Source organism: Cydia fagiglandana, chromosome 14, assembly GCF_963556715.1.
Source record: "Cydia fagiglandana chromosome 14, ilCydFagi1.1, whole genome shotgun sequence".
In the NCBI taxonomy this organism is placed as follows: domain Eukaryota; kingdom Metazoa; phylum Arthropoda; class Insecta; order Lepidoptera; family Tortricidae; genus Cydia; species Cydia fagiglandana.
In genome coordinates, this window is record NC_085945.1 from 10049401 (window position 1) to 10075139 (window position 25739).

At 40.1% G+C, this 25739-nt stretch overlaps 1 protein-coding gene across 3 annotated transcripts; it reads left to right on the forward strand.

The window, feature by feature from the left end:
* The first annotated feature begins 1563 nt into the window (after nt 1-1563).
* LOC134670735 (protein mesh) lies at nt 1564-25393 on the forward strand. Of its 3 annotated transcripts, XM_063528546.1 has the most exons (22): nt 1569-2172; nt 7406-7644; nt 8770-8976; nt 10177-10335; nt 10796-10933; nt 11359-11527; nt 11804-12061; nt 12180-12519; nt 12614-12895; nt 13206-13338; nt 13449-13543; nt 13780-13898; nt 14406-14557; nt 16962-17070; nt 17446-17582; nt 17990-18119; nt 18755-19017; nt 20148-20252; nt 21225-21333; nt 21763-22653; nt 24282-24435; nt 24986-25393. In XM_063528546.1, exons 1-22 carry the CDS (start codon nt 1806-1808, stop codon nt 25308-25310), a joined length of 4881 nt encoding a protein of 1626 aa, XP_063384616.1. In that variant the 5' UTR covers nt 1569-1805; the 3' UTR covers nt 25311-25393. The 3 variants fall into 3 exon arrangements, with proteins under 3 accessions (XP_063384615.1, XP_063384614.1, XP_063384616.1); XM_063528545.1 differs by lacking the exon at nt 21763-22653 and having other exon boundaries at nt 1564-2172; nt 24925-25053; XM_063528544.1 differs by lacking the exon at nt 21763-22653 and having other exon boundaries at nt 1568-2172.
* The last annotated feature ends 346 nt before the right edge of the window (nt 25394-25739 follow it).

The following is a 25739-nucleotide window of genomic DNA, read 5'->3' on the forward strand; positions in this document are numbered from 1 at the left end:
AAAAGTCCAGGTCGTGTCATATCAGAAGGTTAAGGAGTTGGCAGAGGATCGGACGAGTTGGAGATTGCTCCACCGACAAGAGCATAGCTCTTAAATATAAAGAAGAAGAAGAATAATAAAAAACGCAAACGGCCAATTATTATTGCCGCGAGCCGCTTCTACACGACCCGATCAGCTATCATTTCACGTGTATGATCGTGCGAATACTGCTTAATAAAATCAAAGATTATTTTTATATTTTTTTTAAATCTCGTCCGTGTTCATAAAGCTTATATAGGTAGTTTGTCAAAGGACTTTCTCATTTCAAACATAGACAAAGAGAATCATACTATCTTTGTCTTACACTAGTACTAGCACCCAAAAGAAAAGGATGGGTATAGTTTTCCTGGTTCTTACTGACTGAAAAGTTGGTTTGACCAACTATATTGCACAATTATATTGAATGAACGAATACTGAATGGCAGAATAAGTTTGTAACTTTAACTTTTAAAAATTAATTATAGAGGGAAATTGTTTTTGACATTTTGGATGTGAAGGTTTGATTTGAGTGATGCTTGATGGTTAAATAATAATTATTTTAGCTTATTTCCTCGCATGTTTGGAGAAAAGCACTATATATGCCTCGGCAGGAATAGCAATTCGTGGATTCGTCTTCTTTCGACGAATCGAAACTCATCCACGAATTGCCCTTTCCCGGCCTCTGCAATAATGTAATATTAATGGAACGCTCATTTTTTTCTTGCATGTAAATGTATTGCATAAGTATGCAGGTACTAATTATAAAATAGAAAATAATAAAGTTTATCCAGTTTATTAATTTAACAGGTATCAAATTAATATATATTTATTTATTATACAAAAGGTTAATGGTACATAAATAATCATACAAAAGTAACTTAAATATATCTAAATATTAAAATATTTTAATCTAAAAGACCTCCGCGGGCTGTACCGGGTGCAAAGGTGCCCATGATACTTGCCGCGTTACCACGTTGGATAGCGATGGCCAGCCTTTGCACCAGGTACGAAGCCGCGCGAGCATCAGAGGTCCTCTCCCTAATAAATCAAATTGATGTTGCGCCATCTTGAAAGCCTTATCAAAATAATCTACCAAAGCGGATCTATATTTACTCCTGTGCGTAACTTCCGGTTTCTGTAGACTGATTCATACTTCCTTCACATTGTAGTAAATAGTTCTGAAAAACATGACTACTTTCTGAAGAACTTAATCAGTACGTGATAAGCTCATTACGCTACTACCCAATTAAATCGTTGGGCTATTTTAAGTTTTATGGTCTTTGCATAAAGTGCATATTCGCACAGCAGTAAAATATAATGTAATTTTACACAAACAAACACTGTATATAGTTTTGTATTTATATTTTTAGTGATATCCTTTGTTTTGTTAAAAAGTTATTAATAATAATGAGATCAATGAGTTAATTATTAACAAGTCAGTGAATACAAAGTTGAATACTTTGCTATAAATATTGTATTTGCTCAACGTGTCTCTTTAGTGTAAGTCTAGTTTTAAATATAAAAAAAAAAACATAATTTAAAGGTACAATTATAATATAATGAAACGTACTACTAAATAAGGTGTGGATTAGTACAAAGAATTTGGCACACCTAACGTTCCTATTTACTATCTTATCATATCTCCACAAGATAAGCCGGTATCAACGAGCACACACAGAACCAGCACTCCAGTCGCCGACCACAATACCCAGGCACCTGTTGTCGCTAAAATCAATAAGATAAGTGAACACACATATAATGTGATTGAGAAAACAAGTGAAGTTAAAATGGTTAACGCAAGGTTAGCGTTTTTTGTACTTTTGCTAAGTGCCAGTGTAATAGGACAGGAGGATGTTATAGTTAATGAAAATGAAAGGACTATAGAGGAAGTAGTACCAGATGTAGAAAGTGAAGTTGTTATAACCAGTGAAGCTACTAGTCCGAGGTCTGATGATGTTGAAAGCGTAGCGCCTGTAGAGATTCTACCGGACGCGCCTTTAGAAGTCAGGAGTGGGAAATATCAGCTGCAGGATGGTCTGAGTGAAGGCCCAATTGATTTAGAAGCTGTAAACGTTGGTGATGATCCTGCCAATGAGCAGAGTCAGAGGCAGCTTTTGAATCCCACTACGACTTTGGCCACTAACAACGAATATGGTAAGTATCTATGTACTGTTGTCCTTTCTCAAATTTAACAATCAATAATAACACTTTAGAGCAAGTACAGTGAAGTAAACTACTCGTATTTTACTTACTCATAATATTCCCTAGTGGATTATAATTATTAGATAGTTAACCTAGTCTATGACTCATACTTAATGGTGATGATTCAGATGATGCGTCAGATCATTAAACACGTAAATAGAGCCTCTCTGCTGATGCACTGAGATTACGTTATACTTTGTAACCAAAGAAAATGCATGCTTTACTCGCCTGCCTTTATTTTTAGTAATTTAAAATCAAAGTAAGTAATGTAGCTTTAAGTACATTACATACATTATAATCCTTTGAGAAGGAGGGTGGCTCAATCGTTCTGGGCTGGAAAGAGCTGGAAGTAGCCGCTCAAGATCGCAATAAGTGGAAAATTCTTCTGCGAGCCCTATGTCCCTACTGCTACTGCATCATACTTCGCAATCTTCGCAATAATTTACTTATTTAGGGCTTCAAAGCTGAAAGTGTTAATCTTACCGAACAAAACTTAATGAAACCTCATTGTCGTCGCACAATTTATCATTTCTAATCTTCGATAAGGGCCGCACCTAGCGCCTATAAGCCGACGAATCGAAGAGCCCTGCGTTACTCACTCTTCATTGAGCTTCAGTTCCCTCTATATTTTGCAGGGTTATAGCAAACAATGTTACCAATTAAAAGATAAGACCCTTTATCAGGGAGATAAACAAAATGCGGTTTCAAAATTTGTAGGCGTTAAAATGTGGAATGATTTCATCGTGTTGGTTTAGGGCTTACGTCGGAGAAAAGTGGGTCATTCGAGACTTCATTCGTTACATGAAGTGGAAATTAGGCGCCATCTGTTTTTTATACGACCATCCTGAAATAACTGAGTCTTCTTCTTCCTCGCGTTAACCCGGCATTTTGCCACGGCTCATGTGTTATCACGGATCATACATAAGTTCCCAAAAACACCAAAACAAAAGAACCTCACAGTCTTCGATTTGGGACTGAGATTATTTTGAATAACTCACGATCTAACCAAAAATAAACACACACTGAATTTCATAAACCCTCTTGTTCTTCGACTGAGACTGATTTTAAACATTATGACACTAAAAGCATTTTGTAAAACCTGTAATTTTTACATTTCGGCGAATCATAATATCAATGTTTTCTATGGAACAGCAGATTTATAGTAAAAGTTGTTCAGTATCTACATACAATATATCTAACATATATATACATATAACAGTTTAGTTGAACTATTAGTATATAAATTAAATTAAGTTCCTACAGTACAGTTTGTTGGATGCCCTATATTTTCTAATGGAAGAGCGCGCGGTGTCTCCCGACATAACACAAGTTGGTATCATTTTATTTACTTAATAGGAGATTTAGCTTTTTATGACTCGTGTATTATGTCTTAAACCAAATAAAACTATGTATTTTGTATTTGTATTTCTAATCGCAGTTACAACCCTTGTAAATAAAATCGATGGGCTGAAGTGGTTTACCCGGAATGCCCCATTATTCACCCTTATCATAATCAAACAGTTGCGTGCCACCGATTGAGTCACCTGCAAATACCTACTTAATTGTGAAATCACTGAGCAAACAAGATTGTAAGATACAGGTCATTCATAACTTCTGATCCGTGTTTACTCTATTATATTTCTCTTTCTACCGTTACCACCTTGTTACCACCGGTGGTTAATTTTGTGTATGACCATTGGCCGCCTAATACTCCGAAGGACTAGACAGCACACGTTGGAAAGACTATCATCTTGTGACCTAATTTGAAAGCTTAAACTTGACATTGACACTTAACGCTAATAATGGGGTTGGCCGGTCAAAGTATTAAGCAGATGGCGCCATCATAACTTGCCCCGTCAACCCTAGAATTGTGTCAAATTTTTGTTTTTTTAATGCTTTGGATGCCAGCTCTTTAAGCCAAATCTCGTAGAAAAAGGGGCAAGCTATGATGGCGCCATCTATCCAAACCTTTGACAGTTGCCAACCCCATTAGGTACTCAGCTAATTAGATATTATCTCTAATTCACACACGCTCCCTTGCGTACCTACACGAGGAAACTATATATATCAACCCAAACTTGATAGAGAGCTGGTCCAATAAATAGGTATAGGTACACTTAATAGAACGAAAAGGGGTTTCGTATAGCCAACCAATTAGAGGGGTCTAGTAAAGTCTAGTTAGTTGATTGTAACTTTATCAGAGCACCTGGCAGATGTTCATCGGTGGTGGGAAAGTGTAGCGCAAGTCACTTGGAGGGTGAAATTATATTGGAGCACGGGTTTTGATGCGATGTTACGGATGATAACGTATTTAATTCGAATGTATAATTTAAGTACAGATTTAAGTCATAAAATGGGGACTTGATTCTGGTGACCAGTGTTTCTATTTTTAATGGCAAAACGTGATATTCAGGTGTCACATTTTACCACAGAATAAATAATAGTACTAAGTACAGAAGACTCACTCTCTAACAAAACGCGTCTGTTACGATCAGCACAGATATGGCCGCTAGGTGGCGACAGCGCCACACCCGGCTTATGGCAAACCCCAAAATTGGGGCCGAACGGATGTACTTTTAGCTACCTGTAGCAAAGCGACGAAATCGCGGAGTGAGACACGCCTGATTTTACTAAAATTTGTGATCCGTTAAAAACTAACTTATTAACCGGATTTATAATTGTTATCGTTTTTCATTGAGACAATAACAAGTTAAATGCAAACAATGAGGTGCTGCGGGGTAGGCTGACATCATCCATACTAGGAACATTCAACCTGTCAGCGATTAGATATCGTTATCGAGTGATAGCGTGAGTTGTAAGCTGAAGTCGATACAAAGCTTCGCTGGAAAGGAGAATCAATAAATTATATTCATCATCATCATCTCAGCCATAAGACGTCCACTGCTGAACATAGGCCTCCCTCTTGGACCTCCATAAGTCCATACGTGCCAGTTGGAAGCGACTCGCATCCAGCGTCTTCCGGCGACCTTAACAAGGTCGTCTGTCCATCCTGTGTGTGTGTGTCTGCGTGATCGAATCAGAAATGAGAAGATCCGTAGACGAACTAAAGTCACCGACATAGCCCACCGGATTAGCAAGCTGAAGTGGCAATGGGCAGGCCACATTGCACGCAGAGAAGATGACCGATGGGGTCGAAAAGTGCTCGAGTGGAGACCACGGACTAGCAAGCGCAGCGTAGGACGTCCACCCACAAGAAATTATATTATGATCACTCAATTAAGTTTATTAGCAGCATTTTTAAATTAAATTGGAGACATTATTTTCCACAGATGTGACAACTTTTGTTTAAAAATCTTGTGTCTGTCAATTCTCTACCTGAATAGAGCTATTTTTAAACAACTAAAAAAATTGACCTTCTAGCAGTTACCTACTGGATAAATAATTTTCTCAACCACATAAGCAACTGCTTGTTCTTTGCCAAGTCATACAGAGGTCGGCTGTTATCTATTAAGCTCTCAGTTTTAATTTAGGTATGTCTACAAAAACAACGTATTTACGAGTTGTTGATATACAGCAACATAATAATATTATAATTTTTGATACGTAATTATTACCTACCTACAGAGTAGTCATTAACTACACGTGCATATGCATATCTTATTGAAAACAATAAATATTTATATTCACAGGTTATAGTTAAGGAGGCGAGGTAGCTAAATGGCGTAATTCAACGGCGCCGTCGAGACCTATCAAAATCGAAAGATAAAATAATTTCGAAAAGAATAGCTCGTATGGCAAAAACCATTTTAGCGGTGGGTTTGGCGTGTACGGTTTTTCAAAAATGTTAAAAAAAACAGTTACTTGGGCATTCTCGAGCGCGTCAGATATTCATACTACGTATGCCCCGAGTGCCTCTGATAACAACGGTATACTAATCTGCCGGTTTGCGTGGTGGGGGTAGGCATATAAAGTAGTCAAAAATGCAAAAAAAAAAATTTACTCGAGCGCGTCAGATTTTCGGAAGGGGTGTTAAGTAGGCCCCAAGGAAGCTTCCTTTAAAAAAACTGACGATTTCGGCGTGACGATAAGTTACGATGAATTTTTGAAAATGCAAAAAAAAAGAAGTTTTTTTGAAATACTCGAGCGCGTCAGATTTTCATAGGGGAGGTTTATCTCGGTATCCTGAAAGCATACTTTTTTAATCTGACAAAAATGTTGGTGGGTTCTCTTAATCTGACCGAAAAAGGTTTTTTGGTTTGGTTTGGTTTCTTTTTTTTCCTTTCTTATGTAAAGAGACCTTTTTTGTGTAAAATAAAATTACCTTTTTTGTTTATTTAACTTTTTTTTTGTAAAATGTATCGTTCGCGACTTATATGCCGCAACGCGTTCTTAGGAAGACGAAATGGCTCCTCCACACTTCCGGTCATGCGGAAACCGGCAGATTTTGTATTTTTAGTAAGTTTTAGATTATATTCTTCAAAATAAAAAATAAAAAAATCGCGCTTGAGAATGCCGGATTAACGTTTTTTTTTTACAAGTTCGCGACCCTATAACTCGGCGGCGTCAAGGACTTATCGTCAGATTAGTTAAATTTGGTCTTTAAACACTAAAATCAACCCCCAATATCTTAATCTGACGCGCTCGAGTATTTCAGACTATCCATTTTTTTTTACTAATCTGATCGTCTATCCTAGGCGCGCGTCACTACATATAGAGCTAAATACTTTACAAGGTTGTTCTATTAGGTCTAAGGTATCTCTCATATCTTAAACTGCCACGCTCGAGTATTGCCGAAAATTCCCCTATTCGCCTCCCTAACTATTATTATTTAACTTATTGCGTCAAAAACGTCAAACTACTTATTCAAATTTATCGTTTGTCATTATTTCAAAATTTAGCAGCAGTGGGGGAGACGCTTTTCTTTTCAGACCCTCAAATTCAAAAAATCAACACCAACTTTTTAGGGTTCCATACCCAAAGGGTAAAAACGGGACCCTATTACTAAGACTCCGCTGTCCGCCTGTCTGTCACCAGGCTGTATCTCATGAACAGTGATAGCTAGACAGTTGAAATTTTCACAGATGATGTATTTCTGTTGCCGCTATAACAACAAATACTAAAAAGTACCACCTCGGTGGGCGAGTCCGACTCGCAATTGTCCTGTTTTATTTAATTAGGTAAGTAGGTACTTCCTTTTCATCATCATTTCCTCTTCCACTTTCAGCCCACATCGACGGACGCGTTCTCCCGGCGACCAGCTACCAGAACAATGGGCAGCCCTACGTCATCACCAATGCTCGTCTCCAGCAGATCCGCGGCAACTTCCTCTACTGGTTCTACGACCAGGGTGGCAGTGAGAACCTGGGGGACTACCAGAGGGACATTCATACTTCTACGCCGCAGATTCATAAGAATTTCAACTTCCAACTGCCGTTCTTCGGATTTAGATTTAATTATACGCGGGTGAGTTGTGTTTGTATTTCATTGTAATTTCCGAGTCAGTTAACATGTCCAATACAATATATGTTGGTGATCCGAAAAAAAAATACAATTGAAGAGATGTTTGCAAAAACAACATAACTGACTACACTGGTTGACACCTTTGAAACGATTAACAATGTTCTTAAAAAAGTGTGAACCGCTCTAAGCAGTTATGTTGTTTTTGTAAACATCCCTTCAATTTCTAGTAGGTGCAGGGTGCCTAGCCAAGACTCCAATAGCTTGCGGTACAACAATTAGGTATGTAGAGATAAATAGAAAGCGTTGTCGTAGCGCAAACGATTGGCATCATGGCTAGGCCCCCAATAAAATTCTCTCATCATCATCAGTCGTTCCCTCAATGCTGAGGATCGTGACATCATGTCCTAATGTTGCTGACCAGTCTCTTCCATAGGCTTCTGTCACCCGTCATATGTACGGCTTCCTGCAGATGTAGATGCAACGGTGTAGTGACTTGTGCGCTCCATCTAGCGGGTGGTCTGCCGCGAGTCCTCTGGCCTTCAACTTTGCCCGTCATAGTCGTCATTTCTAGGCTATCAGGAGAACGTCGTGAAAATTCTCTCAACTTTTCTATTTACCTATACTTACCAATTTTTAAAATGAAAAATATCGATATTATAAATCCGATTTAAGGCTACAGGATTTCAAACTTTTAACTTTAATTTCTATTAAACTGGTAACATTGTTAGAGACCTAATTTGAAACAAACCAGCCACTTAATATCTCTTACTACATATTAGTAGGTACGTCTGCTGCTTTATACTGGTTGATTGACCCAAAAGTCTAAAATATTCAAGACTAGATACAATACAGCAAAGAAAACAACCATATATAACAACGTGGACCCGGGTATGTCCTTAAACTACGACCAAGACCACCGGAGGATGGGCAGCCGCGTCCCTTGAGTGCGGTGGAGATACTGCGATCGCCAACCCGCATGCCAAGTGTGGCGATTACGGCATTCACCCCCCATGAAAATTAAAGTCACATATTGTGGTACTCTTTGGGGGAGGCCTATGTCCAGCAGTGGACGTCCTCTGGCTGATATGATGATGATGATGATGATATATAACATCCGTGTCTTCACAGATATCCATGAACGGCTACATCCAGTTCAGCGACCCCCCGGACCACTACACGTACCCCCTCTCCTTCCCCGTGCGAGACTGGCCGCAGATCAACGACCCCTCGTTCATAGGCATCTTCTTCAGCAAGTGCCGGATCGGCAGCATGAGGCCTGAGGAGCCGGATCCAAGACGCCCTGGTGTCTACTTCAGGATGGACAGGGACTTACAGGTAGATTACATGTATCTTAATATGTATAATATTTAAAACTTCCGCGTTTTGAACACATATTAACTCACATTTTCCATACACTTTTCGTCGGGTAGTTGCAACAATCTTTTTTTTTTATTATGCATGGGTTTACTCATGGCCACAGACTAGCCGAGGCGTAGACGTGGCCTACGATGGAGCGAGCTCGCCCAGAAGGTGCCTGTTCACTCTTGATCTCTGTTTTGACATTTTGCTGGGACATCAGATAGCCGCGACCACGACCAGTGAAACCTGTGTCGAAACGTCGGTAAAGAAAGGTAATTGAATAGGTAAATTTCGCGTTAGACCCGTCTAAAATTGTGAGTTAATATCTTAATATTGTAGCTGTAAGGTAGGTAGGTTGCAACAATTACAATTTTAATACCAATTGGGAATTCTAAATTTATTAATCAAGTAGGTACCAAAGTCTTATGTTCCTTTTATGTAGGCTTGGTGTCTTTTGGGGATTTTTGGTGCATTTGAACCCATTTCTTCCCATCTCATTTATTATAATAACCGGCACGGTGCCCAACGTTTCGAGGCATTTGCATTGAGGTTAAAAACGTTAAAAACCATTTAAAAACCCACAGATTATAATTGGTTCCAACTGTCAGAAACCCAAACAAGTCTGTAATATTAGGTTTACCTATGTTTGTTTTGATTTGGCATATTTACCTACTTAATGACAGCTTTTTTAAACGATTGTAGCGATCGCCATCTGCATCATCCTTCTTTGAAACCATTTCGCCACCTTATACCAAAAAACTATTATTTAGGTCAGCGGCCGCATGCGGCCCGCCAACCACTCGCTTGCGGCCCGCGAGCCTCCCTGGCTATTTTGTATGTAGTACTGACGATTGACAATGTCTGCAAAGTCACAAATATTACCAAAGTGCGGCCCGCGTCAGCTTCGTTAACTACTATATGGCCCTTGGCTGCTAAAAGGTTGCCGACCGCTGATTTAGGTTATTCTCTCACGGATCATTTTTGACGTGATAACGTCTTATAAATCGATGAACACCGGTAGCGTGCACGAAAATGTGTCACGTTGTGGACGGATCTCCATGGTAACGTTGTGGACAGATCTCCATGGTAACGTTACGTAATGTAATGGTGAAGTTTTATTATGACGTTAAAATTATCGTCCGTAAACCTACTTTACAGAAAACCATTTTTTTCCAGACCCGCACCGATCAGCTGGGTGTGGAGATGCGCGAGCGCATCACGTGGGACGTGCGCGAGGGCGTCATCGGCTCCGAGACCTTCAACCCCAAGCACGCAGTCACCGTCACCTGGAAGAACATGTCCTTCGCCGGTGGTATCGACAACTCCTTGTTCATGGTCAGTTTCCGCTTTTAAATGTCTACCACTGAGTCTATTACTCTATTTTTGACGTGATAACGTCTTATAAATCGATGAACAGTTGAACACCGGTAGCATGGAAAAAGTGTCACGTTGTGGACAGATCTCCATGGTAACGTTGGAGATGGAGATCTATGGTAACGTTACGGCCACGTTTTCTTGTGACGTTATCACGCAACATTCTCGTCCGTAAACCGACTTTACAGACAACCATATTTTTTCTTTTTCATTCGTCGCTCTCATGATGAATAAATAAAATTATCCTCGACGTCAGCTCTGTAGTTTCATGACACTGAATGGAATTTTTCGTTTAATGCGAACCTCCTCAAGTCGGACAAATTCGTGAATTTACATATATTTTTTATACGCTTCTTTATTATAAATATGTGTTTTACATCGTAACTGTAAATATTTACGATTTTTCTTTATAATTATTTAGACAAACACCTTCCAAATGGTCCTCGCGACCGACGAAGTATTCACCTACGCCATCTTCAACTACTTGGAGATCAACTGGAGCTCGCACACCGAGGCTGGCGGTGACACCACCAACGGAGAGGGCGGTGTTCCTGCTTATGTAAGTCCATGTTGTGAAATATAATACATCTGAATAAAAAAAGCAAGGGAAGGAAAAGTTTATCTTACTATATTAGGTTCCTAGATTCCGCGTCAAATCAAATTCGTAGACAAGTCGGAGGTGTTTGGTTTCTCTATTCGTCATGAATGATGGTTTTCTTGTAAAAGTGCTAATAGTCTGTGCGGAAAGAGAAGAGTCATAGAATGTGTGTCCCTTACATTCCACGACTCTTCTCTTTCTACGCAGACTCTAGTCGTCTGAAAATTAGGCAAGCCGATAGGAATAGCGTTAGACATTTTGTTTATTTTGTGCTGCATGCAAAACAAGGTACCATTATTAAATGGTGGAGCTAGTCATCTGTCAATGAATATCTACTATGGACCATTAAAAACCTGTAAAATAAATATATCTTCATATTATTTCAGATTGGATTCAACGCCGGAAACGGAACCCAGAGCTACGAATACAAACCGTACTCTCAAGCTTCAGTGCTCAGAGATCTCACTGGTCGAGGCTGGGCCAACGGCTTCCCGGGTCGTCACATATTTAGGATAGACGAAAAAATACTTATGGGGACGTGCAACAAAGATATAGGTAAAACTCATTCACGAATTATTCTAAGATAACATTTGAAATATTGTGGCCCCACCGTGGGATCGGAAGAAAACCGTGATAGGGTCCTTTTTCTAGCCCAAGCTTCTGGGCAACGGGTAAAATTTTGTAGTTATATTCGCATTCATAGTTCATTTCATAACGTCGGGCAGGGCAAACAATAAAAAACATACGTTAAGATCCACATCGGAGTCCATCTCACTCATCTATCTCAGGTTTCTTAGTAACCTAAACTAATGAATTTGGTTTTTTTTACAGACGGAGCCAATCTTCCCCTAATGTTCGCTCCAGAGAGCGGCAACATGTTGGGAGGCACCATCGTCAACATCACGGGCCCCTGTTTCAACCCTGACGACAGAATTACCTGCCGATTTGACACGGAAGCCGTCATCGGCGCCGTTGTCGACAGAAACAGGGCTATATGTGTGCAACCACGTTTCTGGCATAACGGCTACGCTAGATTTGAGATTGCGATCAATAACGAGCCTTATAAGTGGAAGGGAAAATACTTCGTAGGTAAGGAATTCGTGTAACTATTTTATTTAGATTGTTGACATCTAAAATATTTTATATTTCAATTTTGATTCTATCGCCTTCATTTAGAGTCGGAATGATTTCGTATGTTTTTTTACAGAAACTCCAGCAACAGCGACAGAAAGGATTTTCTTCACCGACAATTCTATCCACGAACGCTATCCGTCAGAAATAAAAATCACTTGGGATCGCTTTAATTTGACTTCTAACCTAAACGTGCAACTGCAGATCGGATTGTGGGGCTACAAGGAGGTCACCATCCGACCCCAATTGGAATTCATTGACATGATAGAGACTGGAGTTTCGAATACAGGAGAATACGTTATTAATCCTCAGAACTTTAGGACCAGGGAGAATTTCTTGCATCAGGATATGCAGTTTGGTTTCTTGCAGATCAATTTAACCACTCCTGAAGTTTACAAGGGCGTTTCTGTTTCTCCGTAAGTAATTATCACACAGGATTTTTAACTTTCCTTAAACACAAGGATTAATCTATTTAAGATGATCATATTTATTTCACAATTATATGTCCAGGGTTCTATGGAGTCGACCGATACCGCTTGGCTGGTACTTCGCCCCTCAATGGGAGAGACTCCACGGACAGCGCTGGTCCCAAACCATGTGCAACAACTGGCTCAGAACCGACCGTTTCCTCAAGAACTTCGCCTCCCAAGTCCCAGTCTGTCCCTGCACTTTGGAACACGCTTTGCTGGACAAGGGCAGGTTCATGCCTGATCTCGCTTGCGACAAGGATACTAATCCCACTTGTAGATATCATTGGGGCGCGATACACTGTGTCAGGAGTGGAGGTCCTAGGTAAGATTATTACGAAGGTAGTCTATACTGTAAGTTTTTATTGGAAGGCATTTTAGGATCAACGATTACCGCATCATAATGTCAGGAATTCTCAGATAAGCTGATTACGAATGATGCAGCCTTATTATGTATCTATGGCAAATACAAAATTAGGTAGACAACGTTAAAACACATGATTGCGTATGTGTAGAAAAGTTGCGTTGATTCTGGTTTGCTTGAAATCCTTACATATAATAGACTGAACAAGTGAACATTATGCTAACATTTACGATTGATTTTACTTATTCAAAGTAATTGTTTTCTTTTCTAGCGCGGAAGGATCTGGTCAACAATGTTGTTACGACAAGAATGGTTTCCTGATGATGTCGTACGATCAGATGTGGGGTTCCAGACCTTTGCGTTCCCATGATTTCGGCTTCACTCCTTACAACGAGGCTAACAAGGTAAAGTCGTTAGTATATAATACTATTTGTTAATTAACTACCTATTTCACGGAGTTATATATATCTCTGTTTATAGAAATGAGAATTTTAGAAAAATGTTTTGTCTCTAGGTCCCATCACTTTCCAATTGGTTCCACGACATGATTCCATTCTACCAATGTTGCATGTGGCAAGAAGAACAGGCGGTTGGCTGTGAAACATTTAGGTAAGTGTATAGTTTCATTAACTTCTCTCTTCTCTTACTGAATATACTTTGGTAATTATCTATTAGTCCCACCGCGTCTGTTTAAGTATATTATATTTTTAAACATTTCAACACCAGTTTTTTGAGAGTTAAATTCATCTGTTTTCTCTTCATTCGTACTCTTTCTCTTTCTGCAGGTATTTTCACTTTCAGATTAACTACTATTAACGACTAACGATTAACGATTTTATACACAGGTTTGAACGACGTCCGTCACAGGATTGCGTGGCCTACCAGGCCCCTGGAGTTGCGGGTATTTTCGGTGACCCACACATTGTTACTTTCGACGATCTCCAGTACACCTTTAATGGAAAAGGTAATTTTATCAATAATTGTGACCAGTGGCGTAGCTAGGGGAGGGCGGCGGGGGCGGTCCGCCCCGGGTGTGGGTGACAGGGGTGACACCCGACCGTGAACATCAGTAGTGCCACCTATAAAAATTCGTAAAATGAAAGCGATGGAGTAAATCCTGAGATTTAAAAAAAATTACAATTACTCTTTTTAAATATATTTTACAATTTTGATTGAATTTTGGGGTGACACCCACAATTTCCGCACCGGGTGCCACCCATGCTAGCTACGCCACTGTTTGTGACTGTCCTGTTGAGGATCATTCCTCCTCTTATAATCTTATCTTAACCTTTATAGTGCCATCTAATTGCATTTTGTTCAAGAAGCCCAGCATCAATACGGCAAACTAACGGAAATTTATTTTTATTCTGTGAGAAAAACTCACAAAGCAATGAGAGCGTCTTATCAAAATCATTTTTGTTGCCTGTAATTCGTAAGCCGCAACGTCTAATTCTTCTATTATTCTGTACAGGTGAATACGTGCTAGTGAGAGTAGACCAGCCTCAAATCAAGCTGGACGTGCAAGGACGATTCGAGCAAGTGGCGCGCAACATCTACGGACAAGTCAACGCCACACACCTCACCTCCGTCGTGGCGGCCTCTAACAACTCCGTGCCTATTGAGGTACCTCTTCTTCTTTATAGTTAAGAGCTGTGCTCTTGTCGGTGGAGCAATCTCCAACTCGTCCGGTCCTCTGCCAACTCTTTAACCTTCTGGTATGACACGACCTGAACCTTTTCTTTTATTTTGTTGAAATAATTTATTCTCGGTCCTCCTCTTCCTCTCTTTCTTCTATAATGTTCTTTAGGAACATGTCGTGTCGTAGCAGATGTCCAATTAGTACTCCTCTTCTATTTTCTAGTGTCTATATTATATTTCTTTTCTTTTTTAGGGTTCCGTACCTCAAAAGGAAAAAACGGAACCCTTATAGGATCACTCGTGCGTCTGTCTGTCCGTCCGTCTGTCACAGCCAATTTGCTCCGAAACTACTGGACCAATTTAGTTGAAATTTGGTACACATATGTAAGTCCGTGACCCAAAGACGGATATGTAACGTCAACAAATGAATTTTAAACATAGGGGCTACTTTTGGGGGGTAAACCATAAAATTAAAAATCAAAGTTTTGCAAACTATGTCGTGTTACATATCAAACGAAAGAGCTCATTGTGAGTATCTCAAATATATTTTTTTATAAATTTACGATAAAAATTCTAGAAGTTATTCAAGAAAATAGACAAAAAATTACCATTCCCCCCCCCCTCTATCTCCGAAACTACTAAGTCTAAAACTCTGAATAAAATACACAAAATAGTCCTTTTCCTAAAGATGACAGGAAAACCTATTAGAAATCTAGAGTCAAGCGTGAGTCGGATTTAAGAACAAAAATGCGGTTTAGGTTTTTTAGGGACACAGCCGCAATGGTTTAAGTGAAACGTGATGTATTAGAGTTCTAGACAGCTATTGCGAAGGTCCTAGGCCGAAATTCGCATAAGGCCGAAGACCTGAAGTGTCCCGAACAGACGTGCCTTTAGCTTCAAGCGTGAGTCGGACTTAAGATAAAAAATGCGACTAAGCTGTATCTGGCACACAGCCGCAATGTTACTTGTAGTACTGATTGATTAGGTTACTAGGTATTGTCACGTGTTTTAAAAAGCACTATACATGGTGGCCAAAAAATAAACTAAGTGTATTTCCCCAACCCCAACCCTACCCCAACCCTACACCAAGTCAAACGACGCAACGGAGCCACGCTGTTACGTCGTCGCCCAAATCTAATGTTTAATTTGTCTTTGGTTTTTATTTGTAGTTTCTTTGTACTTATTTTATTTTATTTTGTAGTTTCACAGTGCCTTGGTTTTACTGTAATGCTGTGTTACTTATTTGACTAATAAATAAATAAATAATAAATAAATTTCCGTTGCTGACGTGCAACCCCGAAATCGCAAAGAAAAATTTGGCTGTTTCATACGTTTTGACTGGTCCGTTTTCTATGGGAGGATATATTTCTTTTCGCGATTTTGGGTCCCATAGTAAATGTTGCTCAGTAGGTAGGTATAATCCCAATACCTCCCTGGTTACGGGAATGTACTTATTTTTTGGCCACCCTGTAGGTATTATCTCTCTTCGGCCTTCGCTTTTAAAACACTTGCGGAAGTTGTAGGAAGCGCGACCCATTGGACGCTCCGAGTTTCAGCCCTACGCGGAACTCGGTCTTCAGTCTTCGCATTTAGACACTTGTACTATACGTATATTGGGATTATACTATTGTTCGGCATTTAATTTCCTATCTAGAAGCTACTTTGCATATTTGCAGAGATATAAGCCACCACGCCAGAAAACTTCATGTTACATGTGTTGAAAACTTGATTGACTCATTCGGGTTTTTCAAGGCGTTTCACTCACGTCACGATACACGTACAAAAATTTTTTTTGAAAATTGTGTGATGTACGGAACCCTTGAAACGCGAGTCCGACTCGCACTTGACCAGTTTTTTTCTTTATTGAGGTACCAACCAAAGAGAATATCACTACGTTTTAGTACCATCCATAATCTACATTGTTAACTGACAATTTGTAAACCTAAACCTTATTTGAAAGACATAAGGTCCAGTCCACAGATGCTCAATTAAGAGTGTTGCTATTAGTATAGACAAAGTTTACAAGTGACCTTTGGAGAGCTTATCTCTTTGCGATGTTTAAAGACCTTCCATAGCACAAGAAATCAACTTTTATTGTATGCCTCATAGACCTCATGGTCTCTTTGATTTTACAGCTACTATGAAAATTGTAAAAATTTATAAGTTTAATTTGTCGCACTCGGCAATTTTCAAATATCTGATAATCCAAAGATTATTTAAATAAGTATCAAAAGAATCCGTTTTGATCAGCAAATATTATTCTGGGAGGAAAGAGAAGAGTCGAGGAATGTATCGCCGGGCCGAATACATTTCACAACTCTTCTTTTTCCGCACAGACTAATGGTTTTCGACTGCCTTCTAGATTCTTAAATTTTATTTTATACTTTAGGTTCGTCTTCGACCCACGCATTCACAATGGAGGTACAGACTGGACGTGTTTGCAGACAACAAACGCATTTACTTCGACCGATCGGCGCTTCGAGTCCAATACTTCCCTGGTAAGAACAGTCCACCTCTGTGCGTTGCCAAAGGTGACAGTCCATTTCCAACGACAGCAACACTTACTTACTGACTTAATGGTGCTGCGCTGCGACCCAAAATGAGTCTTGGCCTCTGACACGAGTACACGCCAGTTGCCTCGATCCTGTGCCATCTCCCGCCAGTTATCGACATGGAGATCGCGCAAGTCCGCTGCAACCATTCATTTTACTATGGAAATTGACAATAAAACCGACGCGTTCGTACTATAATATTAGTGCAGCTGCGGTCAGAAATGGAATGTTACCCTTATTAAACACGTCTAATTTTACGTCAGGTACTGCTTTATTTTTACATGGTACACGGTACACAACCAAGTTTTCTCTATGTTTCAGGCGTAACGGTATACCAGCCTATGTACATCTTGAACCAGTCAGAGATCGTCATCATGTTTTCGTCTGGTGCTGGTATTGAGGTCATAGAAAATAAGGGCTTTATGAGCGCCAGGGTTTACCTGCCGTGGACTTATGTGGTAAGCAAAATTATCTAGTTTACCTTGTCGTATGAAGATTACATAGTTAGATGATTAAATTGGAAATTAATACCAAAATACCAACTCTTACGGAACCATCGAAACATGCCTTAATTATCCTGTAAGATATAAAATTGTAATTGACAGGAATCAACTGAGGATTTCGACAGAGGAGTGTTTGTCCTCTAGGGTAATTCTCGGAGGTTGTATAATTGTATACCTCCCTTAGATACCTCCTAAGGGTTTCTAATTTCTATGTGAATAGGAAAGACTGAGTACTGTGTGGACATCGACAATCATGATGGACTAACGTCAACTTTTCAGAGGCATAATGGCATTAAACACCAGTGATACTTGCAGAGTTGTGTCCCTACATTTATGATTAATTAATTATTTTCGTGTTGTAGAACCAAACGCGGGGATTATTCGGAAACTGGTCCTTCGATATAAACGATGATTTCACGAGACCGGACGGAATGATTACACCGGTGGATCTGAACAACTTCCAGTCGGCGCACAGAGACTTCGCACAATACTGTAAGTCGTAACAAAGTATGATAAGTAGATCCCAGAGGATCAGCGGGGCAGGGATGCAGAAATGGGCGGGTCCTAGCTACTCTGCCTTTACTTGCACAGAAGTTATATGGCACTAAATACGTGATACTTAAAAACCAAGTGGGTAACATAGGTATATGCTCATTCTCTACAACTTACAACATGTGGAATGATCCCATGATGTTTCCTCTGCCTCTGTTTACTGTTATAGGGCAGTGTGCAGGGTAGTTCCATTTTCTTTTTTTTTCTTAGCCTATTAGTCTATCCCACATCCCACTGCTGGGCAAAGGCCTCCCCTCTTTCCCGCCACTTGATTCTGTCCAATGCACACTCTCGCCACTCCACAATGTATCAAGGTCGTCCCGCCATCTTCTTTTGGGTCTTCGTCTGCCCCGAGATCCATCCTGTGGGATCTAGACCGTGGGTAATTTGGCCCAGCGTTCTCATATCAGCCCCAAAATGTGATTATAACGATTAAGCGATAAGACCGCCTGTTGTTACCTCTAATGTCTTTGTTTATGTTATTGTCCATTTATTGTAAACTACGTGTATGTGAGGTGTGCAATAAAGAGTATTGTATTGTATTGTATTGTATAACTTATATTTTATCTCACCAGGGCAACTAGGAGACAGAGAAGTAAAGGACATAGGAGTGGCCCTATTCACGCGAGAATATGGTCGGACTGCCGCCTACTACAACGATAATCAATTCATACCAAACTTCATAAAAGAACCGGCGGACTTCCTCCCTGCAAACAGATCTTTCGACGTCGCAAGAGCTATAGAGATTTGTCAGGACTCGTACCAATGTCGATACGACTACGGTATGACCCTGAATAGGGACATGGCGGAATTCACGAAGAACTATTTGGCCTCTATTGTAAGTATTTACAATTTACTCGAACATATTCATTAGATACAAGGCTTTCAAAAGCCATATTCAATTCAGTGTTAAGTTTGCTTCATTGGATAACAAAACAGAAAATGTTCATTTTGTTTTAGTTACCTAACCTAAGTAGGTACCTTTAGTAGTTAACACATACTAAAGCGTTAGGCTCAAGATTTTTTTCGGCACAAACACAACGATTTGTAACTTAAGGATGACTCACGCTAGACCGGGCCGTGCCCGGGTCGAGGCTTCCGACATGTCATTTTCGATGACAACTGAGCGGTGATCACGTGGTGCTTTCCATAGAAAACGAAGCGCCGGAAGCCCTGGCCCGGTCCTTTCCCCAACATAATAAAGTTCACATTACCCTTACCGAAGACACTAGTTTTCCATCACAGCGATTGCTAAAAACGGGCCACTGTGCTAAGATCATGGCTAACAGATACGCTCAATTAGCTTCCTATCCACAGTCGCGAGACATGCAATTAATCGTTTATATTGGTGCCGTGCATTGTTTGCGTAATTATGATGCACCATGCAACCAAGGCTGGGTAATAGCTGCTTGGACAGGTCATTTTAGTGCAGTGTGGTCTTGGCTGTTGTAGTGACAAACTATTCTGAGGTAGTCCTCGCAATTTAGTAGTTGTAGGTGTATAGATATTTGATTTAATAAGTGATAAGTTATGGAGTGCAGACACGGGTAGAGGAGGGAGGTTCCACACGAGCAAAGTCGCGGGTAGAAACTAGTCATCATCTTCCTTGCGTTGTTCCGGCATTCTGCCACGGCTCATGGGAGCCTGGGGTCCGCTTGGCAACTAATCCCAAAAATTGGCATAGGTTAGTTTTTACGAAAGCGACTGCCATCTGACCTACCAACCCTGACGGTAAACTAGGCCTTATTCGGAATGAGCCCGCGGTTTCCACATGAGGTTTTCCTTTTACCGAAAAGCGACTGATAAATTTAATATCAAATGATATTTCGTACATAAGTTCCGAATATGGTACGAGCCGGTGTTTGAACCCGCGACCTCCAGATTGAAAGTCGCACGCTCTTACCGCTAGGCCACCAGCGCTCTACCACGGGCAGAGACTAGTATAAAAATAAAATAATTCGTTTGCAGACCAACATCAAAGAAACCAACAACCGTCGTGTTATCAGCTGTGGTGTCTTAGAGACTCCTCGATTTGGCAGGAAGAGTAACTTCTTCTTCACACCAGGAACAAGGGTGAGTTTAACTTGTCCATATTTAAGGTGGTGGTACTAGTACTCGACATGCTAATGCCCAATAGATGACATCCTGTACGGATATGATGGTCGTATTTGTCTACGTGACAGCGTGATAAAACGGTGTCCGTCTCTTTCTATCCCGCAGAGTTAAAAAGTGACAGTTGTTTTATCACGTGGATAAATGTGGATAAAGCGATCCATAATAGGGTTGCTGCTGTCATCTCTATTGACAATGACTTAAGCTTCGAGATGACATGTACTGCCGCGTCAAGCACAAGTACCACCACCTTAATCTAGCCTTTGCATTCAGTATTTCAGTTGAAAAATGTTATTACATCCACCCTTTACGAGTACATCTGTTGAATTTTTTTATCGTCAATGACTTATGAGTTATGACACACCCAGGTATTTACAAAGCAAGAGAATAATTTTATATTAGTCATCACCTAGCAAACTGAGGGTACGGTCAAGGAAGCAATCTGACACGTTTAAGTACTCGTATCAAACACAACATATTTAAGTATCCGACCAACATGTCATTCTTAAAAATTTAGGAAATTTTTGTTTAGCTTTCCATATATTTGCTTCAGCCTTTTTAATATACCATCTCGGTGGCTAGTGTGCCTACCGACGTACTTACTGACCCAGATTAAGAAGCTTTTTACTAAACTCTTTTTGAAGTAGGTACCCTATACTTGTACTATCAAAAACCACGACAGCGAGTTCATTTCACTGCCAAAGAGGTCGCGGAAATAAATTCTGCTGAAGGAAACTGCTCATTTGTGACTGTCTAACTAAAACACAGTCAAATAAGATTCTTTTGACAAAAACTTCTTTCCAAAAATAACATTTTGATTGGCCCCTAACTACCAACACAGTGCCGGCAGCATCCGCCGAGTCGACCGCTCGGACCGGCCGTATTACACGAGTAGCAAGATGATGTATGACAATGGTTATTTTTCCTGTTTAGGTCAACTTCGAGTGTAACCAGGACTTCATTTTGATCGGCGACAAGCGTCGTGTGTGTGAGGAGAACGGCCGATGGAACTTGCCCGACTATGGGTACACTGAGTGCTTGCGTAAGTTTTTGAACATTTTTTGTTTTATGTACGGTATTATAACTTCTCTTACACCAGTTCATTTTTTTCACCCGTTTATGTATACATAATCATTAGGTACGACATCCTACTAGCATTTTGGTGGGATGAAACTGTAGGTTACTCCTTACGTAGGTCGCACAAACGTAGTTTCAATATTAATTTGTCAAGCCTAACTAATTACTTAAACTAAAATACATAGATCTCATACACTAAAGAAAAAGTAAATTAACATTGAGTATTACAATTTTATTATAAGGCGAATAACTTATTGGGATGTTTACATTATTCAACTTAAGAGAATTTAAGACGAGACAACGTACGTAAGTACGTACGTAACGTATATGTAGATAAGACCTATGGATTTTGTAGAATTTAGCATCAAATAAGTGTAAATTCTCTCATATCCAGGTAACCAGGAGTACTCGCAACGCGCCCTATTTTTGACGTGGGGCGTCATAGTAGCCGTTATTCTACCGCTAGGCCTCCTCATTTGCCTCTTCTGGTTCTGGTGCTGGTTCAAACCGCGCTCCGAAGGCAAACAGGGATTCCGTTTCGAAGATATTCCGCGCTCGAAATCTGCCTCGCGACTCAATCTCAGATCAGCCTCAATGGGAAACTTAACTGATACCATGAAATCCTCCACACTCCGAAGCGATTCGGATGTCAAACCAAAACTACCCGATACTCCCACAGAAGAACAACCTCTTGCTAAAGCCAATATCACTAGGGCAGCCCCACTCCCACCTGAGCCTCAAGACGGTGAGAGCTCCGGAATAGGGTACACCGATTCAAGTAAAAGTGATTCGGGCAAATCAGACAAATCCTCTTTACCCAAAAAACGTAGAGGCTATGACAAAACTTACCGAACTCACGAGCCTCTACCCAACGCTCCTGACGTGGAGTTTCCTGAAAAACTATGGGATCTGTCTGAGGAAGACTTGCTATCCCTTACTTCACCATCCGATTCGGGGTCTAATCGAGATTCGACTTTAACTCGTCCCGCAAAGGACATCGAGTACGTTAGCAGACCTCGTCAGACCGGGCGTCACGCTCTTGCCAGTGACTCTGGCTATTCTACTAAGGATGGTTCAGAAGATCCATACTCCCCTAAGTACGAAGGGCAGTACAGCCCTATTTCGTCGCATTACTCCCCGACTTACTCTGAAATTTATTCCCCACCGATCAGTCCTACTTCTGACACAAGTCCAAGGAACACTTTTAACAAAACTGGTCTGCCGGAGGCTCCTAAGAGTGCTCCAGCAGACGAAATAAAGACTTTCACACTTCCACCCAAAAGGGGTAAATCGGTTGAGACTTTAATAGATCCACCCGCAAGTGAAGTTCCCACTTTCAGTAGTCGCTCAACAATGGTTTAGTGCCTAACGGGCTATGTCTTACTTAGGATCTTGTAAAGTCTTTTTAATCAAAGATACTTACAGATTAATGGCTCGTAGTTGTACCTAGTAGACTTGTATCCACTGCCCGAACAAAATGACAATTCTGTAGGAGTACAGGGCTTTTTATTATTAAAATAATTATAAAGATATTAGATTTAGCTTCGACTTTAAGAAGACCGCACACCGATTTACATAGCATTTTCGCACTTAAGTATTATTTAAAAAAATGTCGTAGGTATCTGTTGTTTCCCATTGTTGTTGAATGTCTGTTGTGAGTCTATTATACTGTTAATTTTATATTTATTTTGTTTTATTTTATTACAGTATTTTGTGGAAAAGTATTAAACATATTTCCGATAAATGTTTGTCACAGTAAGAGGAAATTTCTGTTCCGAATAACGGTAGAATAACGACCATTATGATTCATGTTTTTATTTTTTTTTGTATAAGAAAGCAAGAACTTGACCCCCATTCTGCCACAAATTGTGGAATAGAAATTTTCTCTGGCATGTGATGAGTTTTATTTTACCTTGTGAGTGGATTCAGTACTTGCTTTCTTATCTTCTGTACACAAAGGAATTGAGGTCACATGAACCAGGTGAGTGGCTAGTACCTTTATTTGTAACTTTGCTGATAAAACAATGTGATAAATTGATAATGGTGATAAAAAACTGATACCTATTCACGATGCCATCGTAGTACTTACTGTACATTCGAGAACAACAAATGACTATAATATACATACTGTATACTCATGCATATTATAAAATCAATTCTCAAAGACGGAAAAATCGAAAACGACCTAGATTAGATAGTTCGATAGGTTTCATCCGACAATGCGTGATAATTCGTCCACCCATCATGTTTTTCAGCCAGATTAGCATCATTAGCACAGATTGCAAGCCAACTGGGTTATTCAAAATATGATTAAAGAAAAGTTGGTTATATGTACTTGATGGACCAGTGTAGATTATATGTACAGACAGAGATAATCTTTACGTTATGTTATAGGTATTGATTAATGTCAGCAGACTCGGTCAAATACTTCAGCTTATTCATGCATATGTAATATGTATTCAAAAATGTCACCAGATGAAGTTTGTTTTTGCAAAACATTATTTTTTAAGTCATTAATAACAAAGAACGTCTTAAAAAAATTAAGTTTCCTAGAAATATTGCTTCATTAGGTTATGGGCCCAGGCTCATTTAGCTTGAAATACACTTAAAATGCAAGTACTTTCCTAAACAATTCACGAACATTGACTGCCATTTGTACTAGGCGTATATGAAAATACACTACCTAAGTATTGTCCATGTTACATCATCCAGGGCGCCCTTAATTAAGAGTCACGTTAGACCGGGTCGTGTCCGGGCCGGAGCTTCCGGCGCATCGTAAAGCATCACGTGATCGCCTGTCATATTCATATCATAGAAAAGTAAGCTCCGGAATCCGGAAGCTCCGGCCCGGTCTAACGTGAGTCATCCTAGCAAAAAGGATGCTTACCTAACATTCGCGGATAACTTCCACAGGCAACCAGGAGTACTCCTCACGAACCCTCGGGGCCACATGGGGCATCATCACCGCCGTCATGTTGCCCATCGTCATCGTGCTCATCTGCGTCGGATGGCGCATCCTCAAGAAAAGGAAGGCTGAGGAGAAGGAGGAGATCGATTACATGATCAAGTAAGCATGTTATTTGTGGCGAGAATTCTTGAACTAAATGATTAGGTAGTTTTCTGACACCTTCACTCATAATTCTTCCTTTTATGTCATCATCATCCGCTTGCCCTTGTCCGATTCACTTGGGGTCGGCGCAGCATGACTTTTTCTTCCATACCTCTCTGTCGCCCGTCATCTCATCATTTACTTGCGTTCATTTCATATCAAATCTTTCATCTTTCCTTGCACCTCTCTCCACATTGATTCGTATTACCTTTCTCGTCACATGACACGTCGTGATATTCTTCCTTTTAAGTATGGTCTCAAAGTTAAATACCCAATTTGTGTAGACTCCGACCACCCTATGTCGTCCGGCAAGTTTCACGTAAAGTATGCCGTGGCCGCGTACACTGCTAAGATTGCAGTCTGTGCAAACTAATGTTTGTGTGATTCACGATCTTTCCATACCTAACCTAAAGACTATCATAATAAATATGTTGTCTTTGTTTATAGAAAGCCACCACCAGAAACGTCAAACTAACTGTGCACCTCACTAACATCCCATTTTCCTCAGGACCCGAGCCATCGACCCAGACGAGTCCGTCAAAGTCAACTCTGATGACGAGAGCATACCCTACAAGAAAGAGTCAGCAGAAGACAGCCCTCTGCCGACGGAACCGGTGAAAGTTGAAGACGCTCCGTTCAACTACGGAGTTTATCCGGCTCAGCCGTTCCAGGGGCAAAGCTTCCAGCCAGCGGGCTATAGCGCACAGCCCTACGATGAATCGGGACTGCCAGAGACTGAAGTAGGTTTGCCGGACGCTGAGGTCCGGTTGCCTGAAGCTGGCCAGTCCAAAAATCAGGAGAGGCCATGGTCTGGGGAAACAGAGATTAATTAATAATTATTAGTGTGTAGTTAGAATTTAAGGCAAACTAAACCTACCTTTTATAAAGTTAAACTAATTTCGACCGAATCAGTTGGTTTATTCTATTTTTTTATATTAGGTATGTCCTCTATTTTTGAATAATATAGGTATACCTATGTACCTAGTTACAATAAGCATTCATTCAAAGATTAAATATACTTACTTACGTACATATTTTTTGTAATTCATATTTAATATACAATTTAGTTTTTTTTTGTCGATTGACCTATTTTTATATAACTTTAATATAATAAGTACCTAGGTTTAATTTGAATAGCTTTTAGTGTAAGACTACCTACTGCTGTGAGTGAATGATAATATTTATGAGTAAATTGTCGTACGATCCCACCCTAACTATTTGTAGTCTTTATTTTTTTAGGTCTCTAGCCATGGCATCTTAAA